The 18,129-nt window shown below is 40.1% G+C and overlaps 1 protein-coding gene across 4 annotated transcripts in view; it reads right to left on the reverse strand.

Annotated features, from left to right (window-relative positions):
* Positions 1-9,300: 9,300 nt before the first annotated feature.
* Positions 9,301-18,129, reverse strand: part of GAPVD1 (GTPase activating protein and VPS9 domains 1) — a 47,220-nt gene continuing 38,391 nt past the window's right edge. For 3 of the 4 annotated variants that reach the window (XM_006892563.1, XM_006892561.1, XM_006892560.1), the window contains 5 exons: positions 17,797-17,984; positions 17,107-17,320; positions 13,577-13,649; positions 12,294-12,491; positions 10,727-10,867 (listed from right to left, as the gene is read on the reverse strand). In XM_006892563.1, the coding sequence (XP_006892625.1) occupies positions 10,727-10,867; positions 12,294-12,491; positions 13,577-13,649; positions 17,107-17,320; positions 17,797-17,984 (814 nt within the window). Of the gene's footprint in view, positions 10,868-12,293; positions 12,492-13,576; positions 13,650-17,106; positions 17,321-17,796; positions 17,985-18,129 lie in introns of all 4 variants that reach the window. The other variant, XM_006892562.1, reaches the window with a different exon arrangement.

Raw genomic sequence — 18,129 nt, forward strand, 5'->3', positions numbered from 1 at the left:
ACAGCTTCTCTAGCCATTCGTTTGCTGATGGGCACTTAGGTCAATCAACACTCTTGGTACCAGCAGCCAGGAAATTAAAAGATGATTTGCATTGACAGTCTGCTGTCAGAGACCTCTCCAGAGTACTGAAGAGCAACAATGTCAGTCTGGAGTAAGGTGTGCCTGATACAGGCTATGGTCTTTGCAATTACTTGTTATGCATCAGAGCTGGACGTCTAGGGATGACAGAAGGAGGATTGATGCCTTTGAGCTGTGGTGTTGGAGAAGAGTATTGAATATATACAAGACTGCTAGAACAAACAAGCTCATCCTGGAGAAGATGAAGTCAGGCTGTTCCTCGAAAGCAAGGATTCTGAAGCTTCATTTGACATACTCTGGGCGTGTTGCAAGGCGCGAGGAACCCTTGGAGAGGGACAGCATGCTTAGGAGAGTGGAGGGAGGACCTTCAATGAGGTGGATTGATTCAGTGACTGGGATATAATAGGGGTAAGTGTGTCAGAAACAATAAGATTGGCACAGGATAGAGTAGGGTTTAGGGCTGTTGTACATAGGGTCACTGAGTCGATGGCAACTCGACAGCACATAACAACAATGGGAACAATTAGGGGAAAAATTCCTTTTCAAGCAGAAATTTTAATCTCTTGCTGAGCACTGTGATTCCTTGGGATATGTTTAGTGGTTTAACAAATAACTAGGTGTGGGGTTTTATCTTTTTTTAAAAAAAAACAAACCACCACCAAACTTGTTTTACATAACCAGAGAGATGGCAAGTAAGCACTTAGATTGAAAATAAAGTATTATATCCTTACAGGATAGAGAGGGACTAGTTGACAGGTAAGTTGTTTATTTTCTGATTCAACACTTACATAAGGAGATAACAACTAAGCAGTTTAGAAGTAGACCAAAATGTGTGGTGCCAGTGGTCTGTGTGCGGGATCAGCATGTGAAATGCTACCTGAAGAGTTGTTTAAAGCCCTTGTTTCATCTCTTATTGAGTGATCTACAAACAAAAACACCAGGTGATGATCGATAGAAAGTGTAGAGCTCTGGTGGCCTAGTGGCAAGAAGCTGCACTGCAATCCCAGAGGTACGTAGTTTGAATCCACCAGATGCTCTGTTGGAGAAGGAGGGACAATCTTCTCCTGTACCAGTCAGATCCGATCTGATGGTACACACACAAAAAATTAAAAACAATAAAAAAAAGAAAGTGTAAAGAACTAATTTATGTACCTGGGGTACTTCAAGGTAGGACAGTGGTTAAGCACGTGGCTGCTAACCAAAATGTTGTCACTTTGAACCCACCAGCCACTTTGTTCTACAGTCAGGAAAGCAAAAGACGAACTACATTAGGTAAGTCTGCTGTCAGGGACATTTCCAGAGGACTGAGGAGCAACAATGTCAGTCTAGAGACTAAGGTGTGCCTGATCCAGCTATGCTTCAGAGAACTGGACAATGACTAAAGATGATAGAAGAATTGATGCTTCTGAATTGTGGTGTTGAAGTTGTGGTCTTGAACATACATACTCTATGGCCCACCAAGAAAACCAACAGGTCTGTCTTGTAGAGGGTGAAACCAAAGTTCTTGGAGGTTAGGATTTTGAAATCCCATCTCACATACTTTGGACACATGGTCAGGAGGGGCCAGTCCTTGGAGAAGGGCATCATTCTTGGAAGAGTGGAGGGAGAGTACAGAAGAGGAAGATCCCAGATGAGATGGATTGATATATTAACTGGGATAATGGGGGTTGGTGTGTCAGTGTCAGTGAGACTGGCTCAGGACAGGGCAGACTTCAGAGCTGTTGTGCATAGGGTCCCTATGAGTCTCAGGCACATAACAACAACAAACAACTTCCATCAAGACTTACAACCTTGGAAACCCCTATGGGGCAGCTCTACTCCATCCTGTGTGGTCTGAGAAGCAGAATCAACTTGATTATGACCAGGTTGGGGCACTTCAAAATTGACAGATAAATGAATCCCACTGGTCAAAGGAGAAATCTGTCAGTGGAGGGTGGGTCAGATCAGATCCCCCGACTGAATTAATTGGGAATTATTGATAAGAAACATCAGAAGCCATGAACTAGCATGGCTGGTGACAAAAATTCTGTCAAAACGAAAAATCAGTGGCTTTCCTTAAGGAAATGTAAAGTGGGAAAGTTCTAGTATAAAAATAATGTTCACATAGTTCAATGGTGATTAATTTATAAAACACAATTATATGAGTCATCATATGAAACACAATATGAAACAATGTATACAAAATTTGTATGCAAAAAATAGAACATTTTAAAAAAACTTTAAAAATCACACTGGATAGTCAGCTTGCTATCCCTCTGGCTCTTCACACTGTAGTCTCCACCGCAGCCATCTAAGACTAGCAAAACTTAACCTGGATAGTCATTTCACAGGAGCTTAAAACATAGTAGGACCATTAAGATGCTGGCTTTCTAAAAAGTTAACAGGAATCAGATTACCATGGTTTTCATGTTAATAATCTGTAAATTCAATAACTTCTGAAAGATATTTACATTTTAGCATAAAACATGGAAGATGCTTTGTTGAATTCCACAACCAGAGATTTTCCACCTATTTTGTCAATTTAAAAAGAAATGTATATGAATTATAGGGGTATACCAAACAAATGGTAAAGGATTCTCTGGAACAAAATTACTGAAGCTTTTTAATGAATACTTAATCTTCAGGTTGTTGTTGTTATGTGCTGTCAAGTCAACTACAACACATATCATCGACCTTATGTACAATAGCTCTAAACCCTGCTCTATCCTGAACCAATCTCACTGTCTCTAATATACCTACCTTCATTACCCTATTTACTGTGTCAATCCATCTCATCTGGGGTCTTCCTCTCCTGCGCTATCCCTCCACCCTTCTAAGCATGACGTTCTTCATCAAAGACTGGTCCCTCCAGGCCATGTGCCCAAAGTATCTGAGATGGAGTCTTAAAATCCTTGCCTCTAAGGAGCAACCTGGTTTCACCCTCTCCAGAACAAACCAGTTTGTTTTCTAGGCAGTCCATGATATGTTTAACACTCTTCTCCAGTACCACACAACTCAAAGGCATCAATTTGTCTTCTGCCATCCCTGGTTGTTGTCCAGATCTCTGATGCATAACAAGTAACTGCAAAGACCAGGCCTGGATCAGGCACACCTTAGTCTCTAGATTGACATCCTTGCTCTTCAACACTCTGGAAAGGTCCCTGACAGATTTTACTAATAAAATTTGTCCTTTAATTTCCTGAGTGCTGGTGCCAAGAGTGTTGATTATGGAACTGAGTAAGCTGAAATTGTTAATAATCTCAATCTCTTTTCCATCTATCATGATGTTGCCAAATAGCCCAGTGGTGAGAATAATTTTCTTGATGTTGAGCTTCAATCCATATTGCAAACTACAGTTCTTTACCCTCTGTAGCAAATGCTTCAGGCGATCCTCAGTTTGAGGAAGTAAATTTGTGTCATCTGCATAACAGTTTGTTGAGGAGTCTTCCTGCAATTCTGATGCCACATTCTTCCTCATACAGTCTAGCCTCTTGAATGATCTGTTCTGCATACAGATGGAAAAGCCCTTAGGCAGAAGGCACATTTATAACTATTAAGAGCTTCTGGGTTTTACCAATACTGTAATTATCCTCTTTCTTTAGTATTCATAGGGTTTTCAAAGGCCTATTATTTAGGAAGTAGATGGCCCACCCTGCTTAGTAGTCTGTCTTAGTCAGGGGTAAACCAAATGGCATTTGACACACCAGTGGCACAGATTTCCATTTCACAGCAACCCCAGGTTTTCTCAGTAGAGCAAACTGACAGACAATTAACACTCATGGTACCAGCAGTCAAGAAATACAGAGATGCATTGTACTCATAAAGTCTGTAGTTAGGGACCTCTCCAAATTATTGAGTAATGATGTCAGTTTGAGGACTAAGGTGTGTCTGATTCAGGCCATAGTCTTTCTGATTACTTGCTATACATCTGAGACCTGGACAATGAATAAAGAGGACAGAAAAACAATTGATGCCTTGGAGCTGTGGTGTTGGAGAAGAGCACTATCCCATGGACGACCAAGAGAATGAACAGGTATGTCTTGGACAGGGTGCAGCAGGAGCGTTCTTTGGAGGCAAGAACATTGAGGTTTTGCCTCACATAGTTTGGGAGTTTTGCTAGTGGGTGCTATTCCTTAGAGAAGGACATGGTGCTGGGAAGGGTGGAGGGTCAGTGAAGGAGAGAAAGACCCTCAACTAGGTGGATTGACACAGTGACTGCAATGGGTTCTCGTGTGTCAGGAAGTCTAAGGATGGCACAGGATGGAACAGAGTTCAGATCTTTAATTCATAGAGTCACTATGAGTCTTACTCGACGGCATCTAACAAACAAGATCTTCTGAGGAGGGAGCTCTGGTGGTATAGTACTAAAAAAGGCATCAGAACCTTTATGGCCAATCCTGAAGTATATGATTTAAATCCATCAGCTGCTTCACAAGAGAAAGATGGACAACCTCTTCCCAAACAATTTACCCCCTCTGAAGAGCTGCTGGAACAGCAGCTATGAGTAGATGGTACACCATAACAACAAATACAGTATGGAGGGTAAGGAGCTGTGCTGCCAATGTGAAGGAATGCATGCAGTCCGAATCCACCAGCTGCTCTATGGGAGAAAGATGGACAGCCTCCTCCCATGGGATTTACTGCCTCTGAAAACCCGCTGAAGGGGTCAGCTACAAATCAGCTCTAACTCAACCGCAGATAACAAGAATCTCTCGAGGAAGCTATCTGGTAGTGCAGTGATTACAGCACTCAGATACAGACCAAAAGATTTAACCTACCATGTGCACTGTGTGGCAGCCTGCTGTCAAAGATGCAACGCCTTGGGAAGTGAATCAGAATGGACTGGATGGCAGCAAGCTTCGGGGTTTGGTTGGATTTAGAATCTTGTGACTTAGTTTCCCTTTTCAGGATCATCATGTAATATCTTACAGGCAGCACTGCTGGCACACTGTGCACACAGTCATTAGATCAGCCTCCTTTCGAGGGGCCCAACATGAAGAAAAAGTTACCCTAGTGATTGAAGAGTTGATGCTGACTCACAGAAACCCATGACCTGTGCTCCTTGGGGTTTACACCCCATGGGCTGTGCTCCGGAGGGGTTTACACCCCAGAGTCTGTGCTCTGGAGGGTTTACACCCCAGGGTCTGTGCTCCGGAGGGGTTTACACCCCAGGGTCTGTGCTCTGGAGGGTTTACACCCCAGGGTCTGTGCTCTGGAGGGTTTACACCCCAGGGTGTGTGCTCTGGAGGGTTTACACCCCAGGGTGTGTGCTCTGGAGGGTTTATACCCCATGATCGGTGCTCCAGAGGGTTTACAATCACTGCATTTTTTGAAGCAGACTACCAGACCTTTCTTCCGGTGCCTCTGCATGGACTAGCACCTCCAACTTCTCCAGTTAACAGTTAAATGCATTTCCATCACCCAGAGACACCAGAAGAAAAGGCTGAGCACTATAAAAAGAACAGGAATCTGAAAGACGTGAAATTCTGAGTTGGCAAAAGAAGATGAATTCTACTTTTGGTTCTAGGCAAGGCATTAGCATGAATTTTAATACCAAATGAATGTAATGAAAACTGAGCCCTAATAGGCTTTTAAACATTTCCTTCTGAAGGAAGTGCAATTAATATGGAGAAAGCACCTTTCCACCAGTGAGTGGAGCCTGAAGAGTGAGCTGGCCTCTGTGAGACAGAGCTGCTTCTCTCATAAGTTCTCTCAGCTGAAAAGATTAATACAAGCTTCAGTGAGTATCATGATTAGCTCGGTGACACTTCTGCTTTCAGAACTAAGGCTGATGTATAGCTACCCAAAATATAGGTCAGGCAGGAGCTATGTTAAAACAGTAAATGTTCATCATCTCATTAGTGACCGCTGGATCGTTCTAATTCTAGTTCCTCCTTGAACCACACTTAACAAATACCCTGAGATGCTGAGATAAGAAAGATGAGTGTGAATTCATGGAGAACGTCAGAATTTTTCAAAATGTCAAAGGGATTTAAAAAAATGCTTCTGAATACAAAATAGATGGTAGAAACATAAAACCCAGTGAATTAAATGGCTCTTCTTTTAAATCAGTTTTACAGGTAATCACCATTAGTAATCACTTTAGAACACATGATGGCTTCCTGTGCATATACAAGGTTGTGTGAGCCAATTAATTTAGGACTGTATAAAGGCTGGGTTGTTGTTTTTTAGAATCAATTTCTAAAAGTGAGGCAACCCAAAGCTTTTTTTTTTTAAAAAAATAAATTTATTATTTTGTGTGTGTGTACTGGCGCTTCAGAGTGTCAAGGACTGCAGCCTATAATACGGATTGAGGCTCAATGTCAACAAGACAAAGATTCTCACCACTGGACCAATTGGCAGCATCAGGATGGATGGTGAAGAGATTGAGATTGTACACAGCTTTAGCTTGCTTGGCTCCATAGTCAATGCTCTTGGCACCAGCAGCCAGGAAATTAAAAGGCGCATTGCCATGGGAAAGCTCTCAAGTACTGAAGAGCAATGGTGTCTCTCTGGAGACTAAGGTGCGTCTGATACAGGCCATGGTCTTCACAATCACTTGTTATGCATCAGAGAGTTGGACAATGACCAAGGAGGAAGGAGAATTGATGCCTTTGAGCTGTGGTGCTGGAGAAGAGTATTGAGAATACCATGGACTGCTAGGAAAACAAACAGATTTGTCCTGGAAAGGGTTAAACCGGGTGGCTCCTTGGAGGCAAGGATTCTGAGGCTCCGTCTAACATACTTTGGACATGTTGTGAGGAGAGACAGGTCCTTGGAGAAGGATATCATGCTTGGGAGGGTGGAGGGACAGCGCAGGAGAGGAAGGCCCTCTATGAGGTGGATTGATTCAGTGACTGGGATAATTGGGACGGGAGTGTCAGAGACAGTGCGATTGGCACAGGACAGAGCGGAGTTTAGGGCTGTTGTACATAGGGTCGCTATGAGTCGCAAGTAACTTGACGGCACATAACAACAACAACAACAACTGTCAAATTGAATCTGACTGGTACAGGAGGAGCTTGTTCCTCCTTCTCCAGCAGAGCGTCTGGTGAATTCAAACCATGTACCTCTGGGACTGCAGTGCAGCTTCTTGCCAATAGGCCACCAGAGCTCCCTACAACAAAGCTTTTTTACGTAGGTAAAAGCACAAGAATTTGGTACAAAGGCAGACAATTTACTCAGCAGAGATGCATTCTGAAGACATTTTATCCCTGCTACATTGTCTGCTGATACCAAAGTGGCAGATACCTCTTGATTTAACCTTTGTTTAACCACAGCCCTCTGCAGCTCAGCCACATCAACTTCACTCTTTGTGAAGCAAATTATCTTAATGACTCAAGTGCTCTGAAGTGATGGCCATCTACATTCTAAACTCTAAGGAATTTATAATCTGGCAAAATTCTCATGTATTTTGACATTCAAAATAGCTTTGTTCTTTATTTTCTTAAATTGATTTGCTTTGTTCCTTATTTTCTTAAAAGACTATGGTAATAATATCCAGAGCAAACTAACTAGATTTGAAAGATTTAATAGAATAAAAAAGAAACAAAACCAGAATGGAGAAAGAGAAAAAAAATCCAGGATAAACAAAATGAGGATTTTCCTGTATTGCTGTTGCTTCTCTGTAATCCACCAATTACGCTAGAGCAAGTGGGTCTGGCTTGTCTTCAAACCTAATGCCATCAGATAAAGAAATTTTTAAAGTCCTACATATTTGAAATACTTAGTTGATCTTTATTTGGGTCAAACTGGAATCCTGATAGCAAGCAACAGGAAAATAGTGCCAGACAATAAATTCTGGTGGCCTAGTGGGTAAAGGAATTGTATTACCAACCTGAAAGCAGGTGGTTTGAATCCAATGGCAGCTCTGGGTTAAGAATGAGTAGGTTCTCTTAGGAAATGAGCTTAGTATTGCTTGAGCTGGGTTTTATTGCTCTCTTGTTTACATACTGCAGAAACATATATATGTTAAGTTCACTTTCAACAAAGACTTCCAGAACAAACAGAAAAACCATTTATCACATATATTTTCTTGTCTCTCAGAAAGCCCAATTCTTTTACTATAGCCATTTAAGTTTCTGTATAAAAAGGCTTTCCCAAGTAGATTTTTAATAAGAAAAACCAGCAAGCACTGAGCTTAGCTCTAAGGTTAAAAAAAAAATTTACCAAGTTTATGTCAGTATCGTTGCTAATTCAATGTAAACTGATGGCTACTAAATGTTCCCCTTGGATGATTTTGTATTTTTGCCCAAATCCTTCCCATAATGTAAAATAACTACTAGGAGAGGAAGCTTAGTAAGAAAGATGTGAAGTATAAAATAATTTGAAGAATAATATTCCTTTTTCTGACAGATCTAAATCAAATTACTCTCACACATTACCTGACATGTAACATGCAGTACTAATTGCTAACTTCAGGGACCAGCTCTATAAGGAGTCCTGTCATGAAATCAAACAAGTGATGGCTCTGCTGACAAGGGGTCTGGAGGAATAATTAGCTGCCCCTTTAACAGCTGAGCTGTGCATCTCTGCCAGCATCAGTGTCCAGATCAGAGTACCTGAGTTCAAGTGTGATTCGGATGCCAAATCTCTGTGCTTCTATCCTCACCTCTGCCTCAAACACTCCATGTTCTGTCTCCAAGGTAAGCCTTATGCCCCAAATCCACCACGTTTTCTCCACAGAAAAGAGCCTTGTGCAAGATCCACATCTTCTTCTTTATTTCCATAGTGATAACATGGAATAGATTTGGCAATCATAGTTGAGCAGAGAGAAAAAAAAAATCCATTGACTTATGAGTTAAATCTCATTACAATGAATTCCAACTATTCAAAGTCTTCTGTTAACATTTATTGTATCAAATGCTGACACAAATGGACTGTTATCTAGGCCTTAGAAACCATGGTTTACAGTTTGTCTTGCAAAGTCTTTATGATGGGATTTGATTTCTAATATCTAGGCAAGTTTGACAGTTACAGCCCATAAAGTACATGACTCTGTACAGAGCTTTCTTGACCTAACATTCAAAAGGACATTTAGCAGTACTAGTTTAATTTCGATCTCTCTCTAAAAAGCAGAAACCACATCCCACTCTCGAATGCAACTTGACGTTTTAAATAAATGAATGAGAAGAGGTGAAGGCATAAAGGAAATCCAGCTTCTTTCAGTCTTAGGAAACACAAGTCTTACAGAGAGAGCAGCCAGTCTCTGACTTCATCTGCTCGAGATTTTCCCTTACAAAGGCCTGGAAATGCTGCTGCCAGCAACAGGGATGCAAAGTATAGGGCTGAGTTTGTTATAAAAGAAGCCAATCAGGAAACATACAAAGAGAAACGAGTTGGCAATGGCCTGTGTGTAAAACTTGTGCTTGAAGCATTGTGTGCTTCCTTGGCCAATTCTTCAGGCATTAAAACCTATTCCTGGATCAATTACTGATAAAGAATGCAAACCAAACTAGTGAAAACACATACTGTTTTGTTTTTTCCAGAAGAGGGAAATAAAGGCACAAAAACCTGCCAAAATAGATTTTTTTTTCCATAAGAATAGTATGGTTGATTAAAATAGTTTATCACTAGTAAAACCTGTATCACTAGAGCAAACAATACAAATTAGTTTTTAAAAAAATGACATTCACTGAATTCCTGGACTGTGCATTCAATGTGAATAATCATCAAAAAATATATTACAATTAAAATTTTGTAAGGAGCTCTGGTTGGGGTTTCTATAACATATTTAGTATTTTAGATGAGAAGTACCACAATAAAGTATTAGATATCTACTTTTCCTTTTAGTATAATGTACAGTGATTAACAGAGTCTATCACCTATGTGCAAGTGCTGAATTGTCCCAGGGAGAAATGTCTGAGTGACTTCCTCAGTGACTTTTACACTCTTCATCAAAAGCAGCCTGCACATCAAACTACACATGAAGTTTGAGAAATTGTTTTACATTAATAAATACTCCTGTGTTTTTGTTGTGTTTTGTTTTTTTTTCTCTTTTAAGCTCAGCTTAACTTTGTCAAGGAAACCATCTCATAAGAGGGTATGCCACAACCTACTATCAGTAATATTCCTTGTTTATTAGAATCCGAAGATGTTCTTATTACATCAAATATAAATATATATTATATTTACATTTCCTTCTTAGTTTCTTATTTAGGTGAGCATATTTATAGATAATGCCACTATTATCACCACCACTATAATCCTCAGTGCAACCGACACTTCCATCAGATGCATACAAGTTAGACAGCATCTTTAAAGACATATACTCTCCTTCATTCTCCCTTTTTTCCTCCCAGAAAAGGAAAGAAGGTACGTCCATGGATGGATATCAAAGAATTTTCTAAGAGTTTGCATTTTGTTGGAGTTTTTTTTTAAAGTATTTCAAAATACCTGAACAATGTGGTCCCTTTTTGCAGTGCTAGTCTCTACTGGGGAACAAAAGAAAAGTAACAAAATATGCAACTCTGAAAGGAAAAGAGCCCAAAGAAAAACTGCTTGTTAGCTCATTAATTTGTTTAGTAAAGATCTGTTTTAAAATGTCTGAACGCTGTACAGTATTATACAAAAGCAATCTTCAGCCTTCAAAGCAGCGGGTAAATTTTCTCAGAGATCTGTTTTCCTAACTAACAGTCTAGTCTGCTGCCTTGGAGGGCCTTGGTCTTGATCACTTCCGGTCATCAATGGTTTTGATGAATTCCACTGCTGCTGTGAACTGCATCCACCAATAGGACTCTTCTCCAGACAGACAGCTGGCATAAAAGCTACTGATGTACTGAACAGTGGAGAGCAAACAGGGTGGGTTTGCCTAGAGAAGTAAAAACAGAACAGAAAACAAAGATGGGCATTTTACAAAAAGATGTCCGGATTATTTTCTGTAAGTAATATGTATACCCCAATCTTTGTTAGTAGCATTAGAACAATGAAAAAAATAACCCAGGTTACACACTCGCTCAGTCATGTGTGCAAAAGAAAAGAGCAGCAGTCAAAGGAACTGAGGGCTGATTACAGACTCATCCTATCAGAACCTGACTGCAGAAACACCGCAAACATGAAGAATGAGTAAAACTATGTGCCACCAAACAGGTCTAAAATATTAAATTAAGAACTGCTCTAAAAATCATCTATGAATCAAATTTTTTATTACTTTAATATATGCTAATCTCTAGATGAAGTACCAAGAGTCAACAGACAAGTTGAGCCGACTGGAACATGTGACTGAGGCCGTTGTTACTTATTGGCTCTGTACACCCAAACTCCAGTCCTCCCCTCAAAAAATACACTAAATGAGCCTTTTTAATGGTAATGGCTTCATCTGAAAGTTGAGAAAGGACAATAAATATTAGCACATTAAAAAATGAAGTTTCTGGGAGCTCTGATGGCCTAGTGGCAAGAAGCTGCACTGCAATCCCAGAGGTACGTAGTTTGAATCCACCAGATGCTCTGTTGGAGAAGGAGGGACAATCTCCTCCTGTACCAGTCAGATCCGATTTGACGGTACACACACAAAAAATAACAAAAATAAAATTTAAAAAAGTTAGTTTCTGCAACCACAAAATAAAATACAGGAAAGGGATGACGGTAAATTAGTCTATGTGCCGGTATGAAAAGAAGACAACAAGAACACGTATGGAAAATTAACCTGTCCTCATTCATTCACTCCATAATTATACTGAGGCAGGCACTGTTTACGTGCTAAGGATGTATTAGTGAATTACAGATCTCAATCCCTGAACTTGTAGAGTTGACATGCTTTAACCAAGAACTCAAGGTACTGCTTTAAAAGCTGACAATGGGGTGAAGTCTCTCTCAGGGAGGAGTGATAGGGAATGGCAAAGGACACACTGACAAAGAAGATTAATCAGAACTGGCTTTGACAAGCACTGTGGCATTTGGACAAGAACAAACTGGGAGGAGGGTAGAGAGAATAGTGCAACAATGAATGAATGGAAACCCAAAATCTCTGTAAATGTTTATGAAAATTAATAAAATATAATTATAGAAAAAAAAAAAGCTGACAATGTTCAGGAAATAGAGTCCTCCCATTTCTTCTTTTGGAAACCATTGCTTCTGGATGGAACAAATAACATTAGGCACATTCCTCCTGGATACCAATACCACAGAACTTAAAATCTGGAAAAACTCAATGTCTTTACCACCCCATGAAGCCTTATATCACCCAGCTCATTAACACCAAATAGCTCACTTAAACAACAGAAGTAAAAGGGCTTTACCTTTATCAACACAAACACCAACACTGGAACAAAGTCATCTGCTCCTGGGACAGAATCTTCATTGGCCAGGCTCAGAAGGTTCATAATAGTAGAGCACATTCTCAAGATACACTGCACCTTGTCCCGGGGAGTTTTGTAAGCACTTATGGTCCTGATTTCTGATTGTGCAGATGGCCATGGTGCCTCTCGGAGATAAACCTAAATGAGACCACAAATATTCTAACGGCAGCCACAGGGAGGGACCACAGCAACCTCCACAAATGTGGGTCTTTTCCTTTCTCCAGGAAACTCACACTGCACTTCTTCCCACTCTACTCTAGAGGGAAGTTCTGTTTCAAACTGTAATTTGCTTTGTATTTAAAAATAGGGAGCTCTGGTGGCCTAGTGGCAATCCCAGAGGTATGCGGTTCAAGTCCACGAGATGCTCTGCTGGAAAAGGAGGGGCAATCTCCTTCTGTACCAGTCAGATCCGATCTGACCATACACACAAAAAATAATAAAATATTTAAAAAATGAAAGAAAAAAAAAAGCAACCCAGAGATCCATTAAGAGAGAAAATTAATATAGTAAGATAGACTACAGATTTATAAAATTTCAATTATCTTTGTTAAACAGAACTTCTGCACATTTAATAACTGATTCCAAGTGCAGAACCAGCAATTATAAGTAGATACTTTACTGTAACTCTTGTTACAGTAGTTCTAGAAATAGCAGGCTCTAAAACATAAAAACAATTTAAAATGTTAGTAAGTAACATCCCATTACCAGAAATTTTCATGACACAAACAGAAAATTGAATACTGGAAATATTCCTGTTTCCCTTATTTTGTATCTGGGAAGGGGGAAAGAATATTAATAACAAAAAGATCATTTTGAGGCCACATTCTATATTCCACTCCTCTTCCCGCAATAGTGGTTTTATCTTTTCTGGAGTGCCACCAGTACCCTTTCTTCCAGTGGGGAGCTTCTGCAGATGTCTGGGTAGTCAGCACCAGTGCAGGGCAGTGAGCGCCCTGCCTGCACTCCAGTGGCACCAGGAAGGGGCTTCCCCTGCTGGCCCTTCCTCCCTCCCTCCTCACCACCACTGAGGTCTCTCTCCACACTGAAAATGTCAGCCTCTGGAAGCAACTTTAAGAACCTTATAGTTAGTATGAATCTTATTCAGTGCAAATGTTTTCTATTTTTACCATATTCTAGGTCCTAGAAAAATCAGTAATACATGTACAGTATTATAAATAACTGATAATTAATAATGCCACACATGGCATATAAAGCTGTCTTACCTCTGGGATCTGAAGAGCTCTGTGATTTGCAGTTACTACTTTGGATAATCTCTGAATATGTTCATGAAGAACCCTGAAAACATATGGTACATAAAAAGTCACCATTTACTTTCTTAAAACATAAAAAACATTTTAGAATATTTCTAAATAAACACAAACCCATTATTTTTGGGTCTGAACCTACTCTTAGTTAATCCCTCCAGCAAGTTTTCAGAGGCTATAAATTGCAACGAAGGAGACTGCCCATCTTTCTCCCACAGAGCAGCTGGTGGATTCAAACTGCCAGGAGGTGTTACCCTTGGGACAGCAGCACAATATTCCCTATAGATGACACCACCAGAGCACCCTGACAGATTACAGGTACAGCTGAGAGTCTATGTATTTTTCATGTAAAAAAATATTATATTAGTCACAGCTGACTGCTTGGCACCTAAAAGCAACAACAGCATCAATGGGAGAGACAAAAAAGCCTCATCTTTGGTAGCGACTTTAAAACTTTAAATGTCAAGGGGATGCAGAGAGGTTGGGAAGTCATACTTCCTGGAGTATATAGTCCGTGATAGCATTCAAAAAGAGAAAGGAGAAGAGTCCTTAATCTAAGAGTTGCTTAGACACACTATTTAATAAACAAGTTGAGAAAATAGAGGGATCAAAAACCAGAAACTAAAGGTCTCAGATGTCAGGTGGAAAAGAAACTCTGAGAATATCTAACGCTTCATTCTGCTGTTCCTGTTAGGTGTCATGGAATCAAATAAGGCTCTCAGTGACCTTATGAACAACAGATTTGAACCCTGTCCTATCCTGTCCCAGCCTCACAATCTCCAACACCTTTAAGTCCATCGCTGCCGTCACTGTGTCAATCCACTTAGTTGAGGATCTTTCTCTCTCTCATTATGCCTCCACCTGCCCAAGCATGATGTCCTCCTCCAATGAATAGCCTTCCCGAGCAACATGTCCGAAGTATGTGAGGAGAAGCCTCAACATATTTGCCTCCAAGGAGTACTCTGACTGCACCTTCTCTAAGACATTTTGGTTTGTTCTTCTGGCAGTCTGTGGTATATTCAGCATTCTTCTCCAGTACCACAATTCAAAGGTATCAATTCTTCTGGCACCCTCAGTCACTGTCTAGCACTCAGATGCATAGCAAGTGCCTGAAAAGACTATAGCCTGAATCAAAGGCATCTTAGTCCTCAAACTGACATCACTGCTCATAAATAATTTGAAGGGTCCCTGACTACACCCTTTCCAGTGCAACATGTCTCCTGACCTCCTGACTGCTAGTATTAAGTGCTAATTGGGGATCCAAGTAAGATGAAGTCACTGACAGTTTTAATCTTTTCTCCATCTACTGTGATGTTCCCTTTTGGTCTAGTGGCTAGGAGTTCTGCTTTCTGGACGTTGAGATGCAATCCATATTGAAGGCTGCATTCTCTGATCTTCTGCAGTTAGAGCAAAGTGCTTCAAGGTCCTCCTAATTTCAGCAAGCAAGGCTGTGCCATATGCATAAAGGTTATTGCTGAGTCTTCCTCCGACCCTAATGACACATTCATCTTCAGAGGGTCCAGCTTCTCAAATAATCTTCTCAGCATACAAATTAAATACATATGGAGAACTGATATAATCCTGATGCCTTTCATAATTTGAAAACACACAGTGTTTCTAGTGTTCCTCATTTTGTAGATGAAAATAATTATGCTTAATAAGGTATAGAATTTGCCTAAGCCTACAAAGGAAGAAGCTAAAACATCCTTTCTGGTTCCAAAACATTTTGGTGACTCTCTCTTCTAAAAGCTCCAGATATGCCACACACAGGTGAGCAGGAAAAGTCTACTTCAAGGTTGCTCTTGGAAGTACAACATAAATGTTCTTACTCCTTATCTTATGCTTGAAGCTCAAGACTCACGCTCTGGCCTCTTTCCTCAGTTGCCGCTAAGGTGCTTGGTTCTTCTGAGGAAGCTAAGGCCATGTTGGGGTGAGGCCCTAACTTCATCCGGCAACTAGCACCACGTCTGGCAGCCTTCAGCCTAGTACCAACGCACCATGGCCTCCGTCTCTGAACTTGCCTGCGTCTACTCGGCCCTCATCCTGCATGACGATGAGATGAAAGTCACAAAGGATAAAATCAATGCCCTCATTAAGGCAGCCAGTGTCAACATTGAACCCTTCTGGCCTGGCCTGTTTACAAAGGCCCTGGCAAATGTCAACATTAGGAGCCTCATCTGGAATGTGGGCGCTGGTGGATCTGCCCCAGCGGCGGGGGCCGTACTGGCTGGAGGACCTGTCCCTCCCACTGCTGCTGCTCCAGTTGAGGAGAAGAAAGTGGAAGCAAAGAAAGAAGAATCTGAAGAGTCTGGTGATGACATGGGATTTGGTCTTTTTGACTAAACTCCTTTTGTAACATGTTCAATAAAAAATCCTGAACTCTTAAAAAAAAAAGACTCATGCTCTGGAGAGAAAGAGAAAGAAGGACTAGATGATAAACACATTATAGAAACCTGAGGTGGGCTAGAAGACCCTCGGATTTTAACAAGTGAGGGAGTCACACTAAAATGATTCTAATCCTCTTACAGAAAAGCAAATTCTCTCACGAATATGTGCAGTATCTTCTATAAACACTGATGTCCCTTTCTGAGACTCTGTTACAGGGTCCCCTTGAGTCACTGGCACAGAAAGCCACTGGCAAGGAGCATGGGAACAATCTCAAGAGGGCTATGACACAGTGCTCAGTAATAAGAGATGAGGAAAAAGAAAAACGTTAAATCACTCATAATGTCACTATTCAAAAATAACCACTAACTATTCCAAATACAGATTTTTCTTAGGGTTAAGAAAAATCAAAACAAAACAAAAAAATCCACCTTTAATGAGATGTAATTCACACGTCACACAATTGTGGCTGTTTCTGTATTAAAGTACAGAACTTTAGTATATAATTAATATATAAAATAAGCAGGTATTAGTTTGTCAAGCTTTGTAACACCCTAATAGAATAGTGATTTGAAAAATTATGTTTTGTCTCATACTTTTCTTTCTCTTCAGATTGTTTAAATCCTTTTACTAAAGATTTCTATGGAGAGGAACAATGGTAAGTTTTAAACAAATTTTTTGAAGTCCTGCATTTGCAGGACCTAAAAAAATAAACAAAAAAATTAAAAAAAAATTATGTTCTGTCTCATTCAGAGCATACTGGGGGGAACATAAAATGATACAACCACTATGGAAGGCAATTTGCTTTTTTTTTTTTTCACAGAATGCTGAAAATCTAACTTGATCTAGCTATTCAACTACTGCGAAACATCCAAAGAAAAAAAGAGATACAACAAGAACAGATATATGCACACATATGTTTACTGCAGCATTATTCCTAACAGCACAGGGATGGAAACAGTCATAATGCCCATAAACAAATGGATGGATGGATAGAGAACACAGTACATTCATACAACTGAGTTCTATGCGGCATTGAAAAACTAGTGAAACACTATACAACATGGGTGAGTCTAGAGGACATTATGCTTCAAAGCACTCACTGGTCACGAAGAATGTCCCCATCCTGGTTAGGGTAGAAAGCAAGCTTGAAAATTCGATTCATCACACTTCGTTCAATGGCCAACTGAGCATCTTGAAGCTGTTCTTCACTTGCATTCTGCCATATGACGTCCTGAGCCATTGCACCATAAAGAAACTGCAGAAAGTCTTCCACCTGAGCAGTTTTATCATCAGCTGCTGTGAGCTTCTGAAAGTCTCCAGTGCAAAAAGAATAAAACGTTTAAATAAATTACTGGAATAAATTTTAAAATTAGGTTATAGAAATAATTTTATAATAACTATATGCAGATTATTAACCTTAAATAAAAGCCTGTGCTTGGCTTATTTTAGGAGAATATGTAGCCATTAAAACCAAGAGAAAATAAAAAATGCATGAAAATTTAGGAGCAAGGGTTTGTTATAATTTATTTTTTAAAGTGAGAAAAGTTTTATAGACAAAAACCTTTACGAGTTTTATCACTTTAAAAAAAAACACCAAACTATAAATAATCAACCCAGGAAAAACAAGCAACTTATTTGTTAGCCTTCAAAGTTTAATCATTAGGAATCCATAAATAACTCTGGGTATCTAAAGAACCATTATTCTAAGGCATTGTCAGTACTATAAAAACACAACACAAAAAATTCCAGAAAGTTGTCAATAAAATATAGCCGGTGAGGTATTTAGTTACCGTGAATGAATTCTCTGATCTTCTTTTCTTTGCTCTCAAGCAGTAGCCTCACACAGACAGTAGTAAAGTATCGATTGGCTACTTCCTTGTCCCGCAAAACCCTCTGCAATAGTCTTTCCAGGTGAGCCTGTGTGGTCTGGAGTCCTTGTCGACAACGAGTTAGATAAGCAATATATGGGGCCCTTTTCCTATAAGGAAAAAAATGCTTTGCAGGACATCAGATACATACAGTATATGTTGTTGTTGTTATGTGCCGTCGAGTCGCCTGCGACTCATAGTGACCCTATGTACAACAGCCCTAAACTCCGCTCTGTCCTGTGCCAATCGCACTGT

The sequence above is a fragment of the Elephantulus edwardii genome, unplaced genomic scaffold (assembly GCF_000299155.1).
Source record: "Elephantulus edwardii isolate Elephantulus edwardi_28Jun2011 unplaced genomic scaffold, EleEdw1.0 scaffold00116, whole genome shotgun sequence".
NCBI lineage: Eukaryota > Metazoa > Chordata > Mammalia > Macroscelidea > Macroscelididae > Elephantulus > Elephantulus edwardii.